This window comes from Monopterus albus, unplaced genomic scaffold (genome assembly GCF_001952655.1).
Source record: "Monopterus albus unplaced genomic scaffold, M_albus_1.0 scaffold13.1, whole genome shotgun sequence".
In the NCBI taxonomy this organism is placed as follows: domain Eukaryota; kingdom Metazoa; phylum Chordata; class Actinopteri; order Synbranchiformes; family Synbranchidae; genus Monopterus; species Monopterus albus.
In genome coordinates, this window is record NW_018127893.1 from 4364482 (window position 1) to 4376993 (window position 12512).

The window sequence follows — 12512 nt, forward strand, 5'->3', positions numbered from 1 at the left end:
TGCTCTGCATTCTGTGGAGTCTCTGTCTCTCTCCTCCTTGTCTGTTTTTTTCCTCTCTCATACTTTGCTTACATTGCATTATCACACACATTTTGCTCTGCGCATTTGCTTCGTCTGAGCTCCAGCACTCTCTTTCTCTCCCCTCAGAGAGCCACTGAGGTCTCCGTTCAGCCGCAGCAGGCAGCTAATGCCAAGACTCAGGCTGATGAAGCACTGCCAACTGCTGCCAGCCAAGTTAGTGTGTGTGTGTGTGCGTGTGCGTGCATACTCTGTGCAAGATGGGAAAGCAGTGAATGAGCAGGATGTCAAGCAGCCAGACTTGCTGGAAGGGGCTGTGTGTTGAGAGCTACTGATGTGTCTATCAATTGACAGTGTTTGTGAGTGGTTGTCATCAGCTCTCACAGAGTCAGCCTGGTAAAATGCATTATCCATCATTGCAGAGAGTTTGATGTTCAGCTGCCATCTTCTCTTCTCTTAGGTACAGTGGACAGGATATGTAAATGCAGCAGGGCAGCAGGGGAATGAGGATGAAGGTCAAGGGAATGAAAGTGAAAGAATGCAGAAGTGGTGGGTTGGGGATGACAGTTAAAGGTCACATAAATGGGCATGACAGTGACAAATGTTAAAGAGGAAAGAAATGGAATATGTGAGGAAAGAGAAAATACTGTGATAGTGCTGCTGTTCTTGACATTTACAGGAGGAAATGGCAAAGTTTACTTCATGAACCCTCTGCTGTCCCTTATTTCTACAGACCTTTCCTTCATTTATGGTTAGTTCCTTTACACTCTTAACCCAGTCCCTCTGGGATGAATATACAAAGAACGGATGTCAGGTAGCGTTTTGGCTATAAATCTCATGTCGCTACTCTGTGATAAGCCTGTAATGCGTCTGTGCACAGTGTGCACCTGCACATAGTGACATTTCTCATATTTTGTTTGGTGTGTATGAAGACGCTCTCTGCCAGTGATTCTGCAGGTGCTGCAGACACTGCATGTGGCTCTGTTCTAACTGTAAATGAAGTATTACTTTTTGTAAATGTCTCTAACTGTGAGTATGAGTGCAGTCTAAAGTCAGGTTTCTAGTAAAGCTAGAAAGCTACCAAGGGTGTACAATGCTCCATTTTTTTTAGAATTTAAATAATTGAAAATGTCATTTTTGGTCAAAATGTGGATTTAGATTCACTAGATTCAAATTATGGGTTTGACAATCACTTGTCATGAGATCCTGTGATGTTAAAATGTGTGTTGGGGATGTTGTAGTCATTATGCGGCCACGTTGTGATGAGTCTGTGAGTGGCTTCCTGTGAGATTCCATTGTGTTTTGGTTAGCTATGCGGCTAATGTAGCCTACTCTACCTTAGCACCAATTCTACCCACCAGTGTGCTGGCACTGATGGATTAAAAAAAAACAAACACAGTTTAACATCCAGTACTAAGAAAAATGCATGGCATGTTGTTATGGTGCCTTAATTGTGGCCCATATTTGACAGTGAATAGCAGCAAATGATCATGCAAACAAGGTAAACAAAACTCTTTTTCCCGTAGGCCTCCATGTCCTGGTTGTCCCTCGTATGTGATCGGTCAGCACAGCGCCTTTGCCAGATGATGTTACCACCTGGTTCAGTGTGGGTGAAAATGGCACAGAAGGTTATACTGCAGCTTCAGGTAGAAGTTAGATGCCCATGTGTCCTTCATACCTCACAGTTATAGGGTCTGAAGAGGCTCGTGTGGAATCATACAGGAGAGAAGCCAGCCAGTTGAGTTTGTACCAAAACCTTTTACAGTGCTGCACAGTGCAAAGTAGAATTTTGACGTTCATTACAGGGTGATTAGTTAAAACATTTAAAAATGCACCTGCATTGTTTTTGTGACTTCAGTTGAGTAAAAGACTATTTTTCCAGTCATATATTTCATCATTGAAGATTCCTTAAAAATAGTGTTAAAATGTCATCTCATCATTTTGCTCTTGTGAACCCAGTATCATGTATTGGAGCTAATTAAGAGGCAGTATTATTTATCTGACATTCTATTTTTAATTGTGCTCTCTTGACTCTTCACTGTCTGCCTTGCCTCATTTTTTCCTCAGCCTGACTCATACCTACTCACGCAGACACACAGACTGTTCGTTGCCTTGTGTTGTGATTCTTAACATGTGTCATCTTGTTGTGATGTTTTTGTGCTCTCTTATCAGTATGAAACACTAACACACATTCCTTCCTAAGCTGTTCATCATACACAGAACTTTGCTTTAGGGTTGCAGCGGTGTACCATGGTATGAAAATCATTCATGTTACTTTTTGGTTTTTGTAGAGCCTGGCCTGTGCAATTTACTCTTTCTTTTTTTTTTTTTTTTTTTTTTTTGTTTTAAAAAAAAAATACAATTACAATATTTATAATATTAAATCTGACAGATCAGATGAGCTGATATAGCTGATATTAGCTTTTTGCAGATGTCTCAGTACTGACATATATATTGGTCAGTAAGTATTATTATGTTTATCCTTTTCTGTATTTTATTGCCTTTCAAAGCGTAACAATCACCTAAACCATGTGATAAATAGGCTCAAGGTACCTCCTTGACTATCTGTTTAGGATTTGCAAGTTGTCTCGGAGCCCTGTCATTCTTTTTTCTTTCTCTTTATCTTTGTTGGTCATTTAGTCTGCTCATGTCAGTGGAGTCTTCCTGTCTATCACTTTGCAGCTGGGACTTCCCTTGGTTTCACTCTGCCAGATAGCAGATCTCACACACAGCTCGAGTTTGCTGACCCTTAAACTCTGAAATTCCTGAAAAGGCTTGACAAATGCTTATTCTTCTTGTTTTTTGTTTGTACACAAATGATACTTCTATATGTGAAATCAGTATTTTCATTATGATAGCTTTAGATTTTATGCCTGCATGTGGCCTTTAGTGATACATGACTTGTATTAATTTCTCACTAAGTGTGACCGTTTAAAATCCTGAAGTCCTTAAGTAAACGTTATTAGTTAGAGAAGAGTTTTGACAAAGTACTGATCATTAGCTACAGAAACCAAGTCTCGTTTTCCAAATTCTACTTGTACTGTAGTTCAGCTCGGGTGGCTTTGCCTTCGTTGCAGTATCAAACAACTGCTCTACTAATCAGGGCCTCACTACGGTTTGCCCTTGAGTCTCGTGCAGAGTGTTTTGCATGTTTACAGTGCCAGTGACCTCTGACCCCAAAACACTGTGTCATGTTGGCGTTGGGAAATACTTTTATGTAAACTTGACAGTTGTCAGTTACATGGGACATAAATGTATGTGTTTACATCAGGAACAGTAGTATTGCCAAATAAACATTCAAGTGTTTTTGAGCCCCAAATACATTCAAATTCATAAATTCCTTAAACTGTGCACCTTTACAGTGATTTTTACTTTTTGACGATATGTTGCCTACTTCAGAAATGAATCCATTTAAATTTGAATTTAGAGTAAAGATGGAGTGACATCACTTTTAACTTGTGTTGAAGAGGTCAGAAATTTTTGAGCAACTTATTTTTCTGCACCATATGCTTGATCCACTTGTGAATTGAAAGTATTGACACTCAGATGGGAGACCTACGTTTGCTGCGCTTTTGGCATTCTTAAAGTTGCTCCAGATCTCCTTGGTTGCAGATCTGCCTGAGGACTAGCTAGGAACTCGAGCAGCTCACTGGCCAGTATTTTTGGGTGCTGCTGTTTAAATAGGGCACCTAATATCTTTCCCCTGCTCTGCTTGTTGATTGCAGTAAGGGTGACTTGTGCTGTTTTTATGCCCAAGAACATGCTCTAATTTACAGTTCTGCCACAGAGGTCAGGAACAAAACCGAAGAGCTTGGAGGGCCTCGAGTCTGGCATCACATCTTCAATCGGGTCATAAACAGAAAAGCCAAAGACCGTGTGTGTTTGTATACCTAAAACCACCACACATTTGCATAACAGGTGTCAAAGCTGACAACTCTTCTGGCTTTTCCCTGTCACCCTGCCATGTCTCTGGCATTTCTCATCCCCTCCCCCATATTTCCCAATCTCTTGTCATGCTTGCACGTATTTTTTTTTTTTTTTTTTTTTTTAAAAGCCCCGGCACGAAGACTTTTGATGTAGCCAGAAGTGGGGAGGAGAGACCTAGAAAACACTCTGGGTTTCTGGGCTAAGATGGGACAGAACATGGTTACTTTTCAGCCAAGCTTTCAAACTAAAACTTAAAATGATATTTTCATAAACGTTTGTCATAAGGAGAACTGTTACCTTCCACAGCATAACCTTTGACCTCACTGGCTGCCCTAAGGGTGGTAAAGTTTTACTTTACCACAGAAGAGCAGTAGGTTTTTCCTAGGTTTGATTTTTACTGTCCATCTTCCTCGCAACTGGCAGTTTTCATATATGTATGTATTAGAGTACATACAAGAACTATTTTATCGTGATCAATTAATTAGTTGTTTTATGCGTTGTGTATATACTCTGACAGTGTGCCTGTGATTGTGAGTGAGTAAACTTCATGGTTATGTAGATCAGAACCTTTTGAATCAATATAAAGTTACTTGGATGCTAATTGTGCCTGGTCTAGCCAGAGAATAACTTAAAAATCTGACTTTTTATTGTGCAGCTCTCTTCCTTTTTTATTAAGTAAGTGGTCATTTCATCCTGTATCTTAAGTTGAGGCAGAGTAGGCGTTCCCATCTCTTTAGTTTGCCTTAATGAACTAGTGACATGACCTTGGTTCCTTAACCTTTTTCTGCTGAAATGCAACACTGCCTTTCATTTCTTTGCTGTTTTCCCAGAAGTGGTGCAAAACTGAAGGGGTAAAAGAAACAGAAAAACTAACATGACAGCATAGGAAACGACAAACTGAACATTATGGGATGCCGGTTTTCTTTTTCTTGGAAAAACTGAAAAATTCAGTCTAAGCATCAGGTCTCCACCATCTTGTGGCTTCTGCTGCTGCGCCAGCATCCATCCACTGCACTCGTCCCTCCTCACACACACACAGAGTATTAGTCACATATTCACACTGGCAACAACCGCCTTTACATAAAGATGTGGTCGAGGCATTTTGATTGGACTCAGGCCCTTTATTAACTACCATTTAGGAGGCAGAAGAACTTTAAACCCATAAGTTCTAACCTAATGTCAAGTGCAAAAAAGAGGGGGTTTTCTTTCCTTCTTTCTTTTATGGGGAGAACAGAATGTACTGAAGGCAACAGGCAGGCAAGAAGAGCGCGGCTAAAGCCCTAATGATATAGTGTGTGATTGTAACCTTGGTGTTTGTGTTTGAGAAAATGCAAGCAGAGAGTGGATGGACCTCTTCAACAAAGTTTTGCTTTCAAATCCTTTGGTATTCGTCTTTAAAGCCAAAATGAAGCCCCCTTGGTTTTGCACTCAGTGGGCTTGTTTTCTCTTTTTAGATACGAAGCACCTAGTGGAACATGTTTGCTACTTACTAATTCACATTTAGCATGCTGAAGATTCACCACAAGGGGTAGATGTGACCAGCTTTACAATGCCAACCTGTGCCACCCACAGCAAAGGGAAGCAATAGCAGTAGCAGTTCTGACCTGAAGTGAAAGAAGTGTTTATGCTGCCTCCTACAAACAAGAAAGTAATAGAAAAGTAAAGACCCCTTTTTAAAAATTTGTTTGTTGTACTCTTGCTGAGTGCACCTGACTCATACCTTGAGTTCAGTCTTTGTGAACAATTAATTAAATTACCATAAACTAATTTCTTCACAGTGACTCTGCAGCCTCTGGGACCCCTGAGGGTCTTGGGTCCTGAAGAGGTTGCCTACATTGGTATTCCAGCTTTGCTTCAGCATCAGTGACACTGTGGCCTTGTGATATTTCTCATGTTCCTGGCTATTTTTTCCCCCTCACTCAGCTGCTGATATTGTATCTAAATGTACTGTGCTTTCTGCCCTTCTCTTCAGCTGATTCACACCTACGCTAACTTTCCATCTTCACACTCTAACTGCAGAACCACAGACTTATTTACAAAACTTTACTTGCTTGCAGTCAAATCAACCCTTTTCCTGCCAATCTGCAACAACGGCAGCAGCAGGGCAGAACGAAATGAAAGGTCAAGGAGGGAGCTTCCTGTCCAGATTTTAGGAAGTGGAAGGTGCCAGAGCCAGTGTTGTACAGTGTTGTTCCGAGTAGCCAGCCTGGGCTTGGTTTAAGTGATTTTCAGTGTCCCCTTAAAATTATACATGCTTGATTTAGGTCAGATTGTGATGTATTCACACAAGTGTACCATCCTCAACAGACAATCAGGGGACTGTGTTCAGAAACCAAAATCACTGGAACCTCTGCCTGAAATTATATTTGGATTTATCCTGATCTGTATCGTGGTCAGACCAAATTAAAGCAAAATCTTTTGAAATATTTTGATATAATCTCTGAGTCTTGGCCATTAAACCCAGACGGTGTCCTGGTTAGGAATGAGCTTCATTAGAGAGAGAAAGCCAAGAAGAACTTGTCGGTGGCCTGGTTAAGAGCGTTCAAGCCAGAGTGAGGGACTGGCAGTGCTCTGGTTGGTCTGTCATTTAAAATGTGTCGGCATGAAAGGGGTCAGTTTCCCTGCCTTACACCTCCTGCCCTCCTCCTGGCTTTTCATAATTGTCAAAGCACAGAACAAAGGAAAGCGGGAGTTAAATTGGAGCCAAGTGGAGAATACCTCAACAAGCCTCCCTTTCCTCCCTTCTCAGACCGTTTCTAGGCTAAAAAGCTCCACACCTTTTGCTTATTATGCCATGCTCTTAAAAGTGAATAATAAACAGTGTTATGAGCACTTTTTTTGAGGGTTTACTGATAATCTAAATCTCTTCTCCATCATTTCCACAGTGTTCATCTCTTGCTTTTCTCTTTTCTTCAACTGGTTTCTTCTCTTCTCCTTTACATCTCACCCACCATCCTTCTAATTCCCTCCTGCCTTGTCCTGAGTGTAGTGAATGAGGCCCCGGCCATGCGGTAAGTGAATCAGGTATGTTGATTGGTTTGGCAGAGGCAGGTCCTTGCCAGTGTGGCTTTGCACACACTACTCCTTAAAAACAGCCACTTGGCTTTGCTTGTCTGAGAGAGATGGAGGAGAGAGATGAGGGAGGGAGGTAGGGTTAGCTGGCAAAGAAATAAAGGGAGAATGAGAGGAGAGGTGGGGGCCCTCCCAGGACAGGAGTAGCTGAACCTAAAGGAAAGTCATTATTAACTCAGATGAAGCACCACTGGAACAGACTCATTAAGGACAGGTTTGGACCACAGCGACCACCTCAAGACGTCAGAAAATCGGCCAACAATTCATTTAGCAGGCCACAGCTGGGCAACACAAAATGACTATTATCTAAGGTGTTTGTGCACAGCTAAGCTAACAGTTTTCTCTCCAACATTTGGTCTTCCCCCCATTCTCTCTTTAGTCTGTCTTCTTTATTCCCTTGAAGTACTCCACTGTGAAGATTACCAAACCACTGAACCTTATGAAAGTAAAGGATAATGAAAATGCGATGGCTAAATGCTCTGTGTTCAGATAGCGCTTTCTCATAAAGTAATTGTCACCATATTTACTTTCAAAGCATATGACCTTGGTTTATGTTAAACAAGACTTTAGAAAGGCAGTCTTTGAATGTGACATTGTATGTGAGAAGATAAAGGAGACGTGGTGATGGGGGGGGGGACCGGTAATTGATGTGTGTAGATGTTAAGGTGCCACGCTCAGATTTTTTTTATTTATTTATTTATAAATTCCCTCTGGTCAGATTGATGGGGGAAGGGGCACAATAGGATTTATGAGTAAGAAAGACAAATGCTGTTAGATTAATAGAAACCATGTTGACAGGCAGACTGTGATGTGCTAATTGTCTTTGTTCTCATCACTTATAGCCACTGTAGACCTGCAGACTGAAGAGGTTTGGCTGTAACAACTAACACATTCTGTTGACTGTACAAACACACATTTTATGCAACAACATCTGACATACCCAGATGAAATTTTCTGAAATGTCTGATTTGGCCTTATATATGAGTTAATTTGTTTTTATTTTATCACCACATCATTCTCAAGTGACCATGGATGGTGGTGTTGTGCTGTGATGGGCCTGTGATGTTGTGGTTGCCATGGTGATGGACGTGTATGTGCGTAGATGGGGCTATGTGAAGGAGGCTGGTGTTATTGAGATATGCTTCTGTCAGCAGAAGCAGGGAGGCAGAAATCAATGCTGGCTATAACAGCAGGGAGACGACAAAGTGTGTGTGTGTTTGTGTGTTTATGCCTGTACAGAAATATATGCACATATGTAAACAATGCCATTTCTTTTACAAGACGGACAAGGTGAAATGCATGGTGCTTTAGTGATATAAAGATTTAGGGACCAATTCCTTATCATATTTGTAATTGCTGTAAGATATACCCAGTGCAGGATTTATGTGCCAAATTGTGTGCAAGCATGTTTTTATAGTAGCCTACATGCTTTGGGCTTTGCCCTCTTTTAAACCTGTCCTATGGTTTGTGTCACAGCAGTTAGAAAGAAGTGTATAACCATACAGCATGCTGACTGTTCTCATCTTCTACAGTGTGTAACCAGCTGAACTCTCAACCCATTTCCTTCACTTAACTGAAAATAACAGTCATTGACAAATCAATGATGACTAAGTGTTGTTTCCTCCTTCCCTCCTACAGGTGAAAGACCTGCCTGCTAAACACCACTCTAAGGGAACTTCAAAGTCTTGAAGTGACAGTCACAAGAACAAAACAATACAGACCTGCAAAAGAAAGTACTTCCTCAAGAGAGTAAAGGACTTGTTATTACTACTACACAAATGCAGACCGCCCAAAACTGGATCAAATAAACCGAGCATCAAAACAAACACAACAGTTATAACACAGAGGACTTTGTAGCCATGTCTGATCATAAAGACATGACGCATCGCCATCTGCGGCACAAGCTACAGAGTCTTGCACGAAGACTGGATGAACTGGAAGAAGCCTCCAACAAACTGCAGAAGTCTGAGGATGAACTGCTTGACCTGCAGGTCAGTACCGGTTGATCTGTGATTGTTTGTGTGTGCTTTTCAGAGGCATTAAGCGCATTGAGGTGGATGAGGAATACGATACATGAATAGATTAATAATGAATGGCTAAACTGTCTCTCCTCTACAGGACAAGATCATTCAGGCAGAAGGCAGCAACTCATCCCTGCTTGATGACGTAGAGGCCCTGAGGAAACGTCTCCTGAAAATCCAGGGTAAAGATGAGGAGGTACGCAAAGCTGAGGATCTCTGCCGCACAGTCAGAGAGAAACTGGAAGAGGAGGAAAATCTTACAAAGAAGTTAAAAGCTGAGATTGAACGCCTACAACAAAGGATGGCCGAACTAGAAAAACTGGAAGAAGCGTTTGGAAAAAGCAAGTCTGACTGCAGCCAGCTCTTCCTGAGCCTCAATGAGGAGAAGAACTTGACAAAGAAACTCTCGTCTGAGATGGAGGCTCTCAAAGCCCATTTGAAGGAGATGGAGGGGTCTGAGTCAAAACTGGACAGAGCAGAGCAGCTTTTGGCTTTGGAGCTTGAGAAACTCAAGGGATTCACTCAGAAATTTGTGAGTGAGCGAAAAAGGCTACTAGAGAAGCAGAAAGAGGATGAGAAGGTCATTTTAAAGCTGACAGAAAAACTGGAGCACCAAAAGAATCGCCTTGGAATATCAGCAGACCCCAGCCAGGGAGGTTTTATGCGGTCACGAATTGAAGATGAGCTGTCTTCCACAGCACTCATCACAAGTAAACTGAGGAGGGCTGAGAAGAGCCTTGACTATATCAGGTTGCCCGATGACAACATCAGTCTTGTGAACAAATCTGAGAATGAGAAGAACAGCGGTCTTGAAGGTTCCCAGGAGGAGGACAACAAAGTAAAGGAGCTGACACAGGAAGTAGAAAGGCTGAAGAATCGCCTCAAACAACTAGAGATAGTGGAGGACGATTTGAAGAACTTGGAGTCCAAAAATGGCGAACTTCACGAGAAATTCCAGGTAGAAAGAAACCGGGCTCATCAACTGAGTGAGCAGGTGGAACAGCTCAGGACGCAGCTGAGCGGAAAAGCTGGGATTGGAGGAAATGTAACCAGTAATGTGGATAAACACAGCATTGGAAGCAGTAATATTTGCCCCAACAGCCCTGCTAATGTCCTGGAAAATGGCAAAGCTGAGAATGAGGAGATTATTGTGAAGTCTGGTTTCAGACAAGAGAAGCCTAAATACAGGAGTGCTGCGACTGTCTCGGAGCCAGGCTCCCCCAAACACAGGAACAGGGAGCTCTCTCCTCAGCACAAGAGAGAGACTAAACTGAGGAACAAAGAGTTGAGCCACTCAGAGGAGAGCTCACCTAAGTCTGTGAGGAGAGCTCTCAGTCCTGCCCACAAGAGCAAGAGGATACCCAAAACCCCAACCACTGCAATTTCATCTGATAATGGAATAAGAGATACAAGACGAGGAACTGAGGAAAAGACAAGAGGAGCAACATACGGCTCTGTAAATACATCTTCTAGTGATAATAAAAAGGTGTCTGTTCTTAGTCGCTACCCTCCAGCAGCTAATGACCAGAAGCCTCTGAGGACAACTCACAAACAGGCTGATGGGGAGACAAAGAGCAGAGTAGAAAAGTTTTCAAAATTGTATATAGGTAGTGATAGTGAATCAAACAGTTCTGATGTAGTCCCTGAAAGCTCCGGCAATGTCAGCAGTATCTCTGCACTAGAGAAGGACACTGTGTCTGCCTCAGATCAGGAATTAGTAGACCAGGTTCAGGAGTCTGCCTCTGCATCTGTGTCCTCCACCCTGTCCAAAGCCAATGGATCATGCTCAGTCTACAAAGCCCACTTCACTCCTCTACTGCCTAATGACCAGGGGTCAGAGGGTCATTCCTCTGCCTCTGAAACAGAATCTACCGGTTCAAGGCCCTCTGAACCGGAGCCTGTAACAGAGACAGCTACTACAAACATGAGCAGTAGGACTGCAACCTCTAGACGTCCAAAATACTCACATACCCATGACTCACATTCAGGGGGTTCTTCCTCTAGGAGCTCGTTTGATGATGAGCTCCACAGCAGAACTCCGTTCGCTGAGGGGGGGCACCACGGGCCCACGCATACTCCATCAGGGATAGAGATCCAGCGAGTGTGCAGCCCACGTGAGGCACTGAGATCAAAGGCTGTCATTAAGCCTGCTATTGTCGAGATTGACAGGAAGGAAATGATGATTTCAGAACTTCTGCCTACCAATGACAAACCCAAAATTTCCACCAAACCAATCATGACCTCGAATAGTAAAATGACCAGTACTATAACCATCTACCCTAATGACCCCAGCTCTTCCAGAACCAGCAGCCGCAGCAGCAGTGTGTCCAGTGAGCCCATACCGGTCAAAGAACGCCACACTTCCACCAGTAACATCCTCATAGGTATGTTTTAATAATTCATAGTTTCACCAGGCCCATGTTAGCAGCTCTGTGAGGCTGCACAGGCATCTTTGTGCTTCGAGCTCAATGCTAACATGAGCATGATCACATTGAGAAGTTCAACATGCTGATGTTTAATAGTATGTTTATTATGTTCGCCATCTTGGTTTAATATGTTAGAATGCTAACTAGGATTAAACAGATACGTTGAGGTCATTTGTTTTTGGTCATTACAACAACACTGTGGTCCATAGAACCTCTAGTATGGTTAGATGCTTGATATTATGAAGGACACTGCATTGCTGTCCTGTCAGTCTTATTGTCATTTTGTTGCATATATGAAATGTTTTTCTTAGAAAATATCTGACATAATATTGTTTATTGACAGGCCCCAGCAGTGAGCACCATGGCAGGATTTCCATCCCATATGAAATTTCCATCCCTAAGAGTGAGCTCACCTTGCGGACGGGCCAGCACCAGGACTGTGGGTCGGACAGCCACAGTGATTCCTTGTCAAGGTCCAAACTGCACAATACTTCCAGAGTGGAAACCACTACCAGTCAGCTGTCCCTCCAGCGCAACAACTTCAGCCTCCAGTCCCCGGACTCCACGTCCTCAGACCTCAACGACACAGAGTCAGGCTTCGAGAGCGGCACTAGCAGTACCACTACCATGGTGACCAGCTTGAGAAGCCAAAGACAAAGCCACCACTCCCAAGAAGATAGTTTACCAGACATAAAGAATATGACTATGAGAAGCACCTGGAAGAACAGAGGCACTGTGTCAGTGGAGGAGACAGGCCAGGGAAGAGTGGGTGCAAGGATGATCGCAGATGGAGGGTCTGAAGATGAGGCAGAAGCAACGACAACATGGAGGGCTTACCGCGCATCCACCTTCGACACAGAGGAAGTGATAAACAGTGGCTCAGGAGCTGGTGGCAGTGCTGCATTACAGAAGGGAGCCAAACCATCCCCTGGTGAGCTGAGCATGAGTAGACTGTATAAGGAAAAAAGAATAATACACTGGATGAAAGGAGTGTACTACTTCATCCCTGCATAATGACGCTGTGTGTTTTGCTCCCAATTCCAGGTGT

The 12512-nt window shown here is 42.9% G+C and overlaps 1 protein-coding gene across 1 annotated transcript in view; it reads left to right on the top strand.

Moving 5' to 3' along the window:
• The window catches only part of luzp1 (leucine zipper protein 1), a 28491-nt gene extending 16013 nt beyond the window's left edge, over positions 1-12478 (top strand). The window contains exons 3-5 of the mRNA XM_020590972.1: positions 8656-9008; positions 9136-11422; positions 11808-12478. Of these exons, the coding sequence (XP_020446628.1) occupies positions 8877-9008; positions 9136-11422; positions 11808-12478 (3090 nt within the window). The 5' untranslated portion in view covers positions 8656-8876. The remainder of the gene's footprint in view (positions 1-8655; positions 9009-9135; positions 11423-11807) is intronic.
• Positions 12479-12512: the final 34 nt, after the last annotated feature.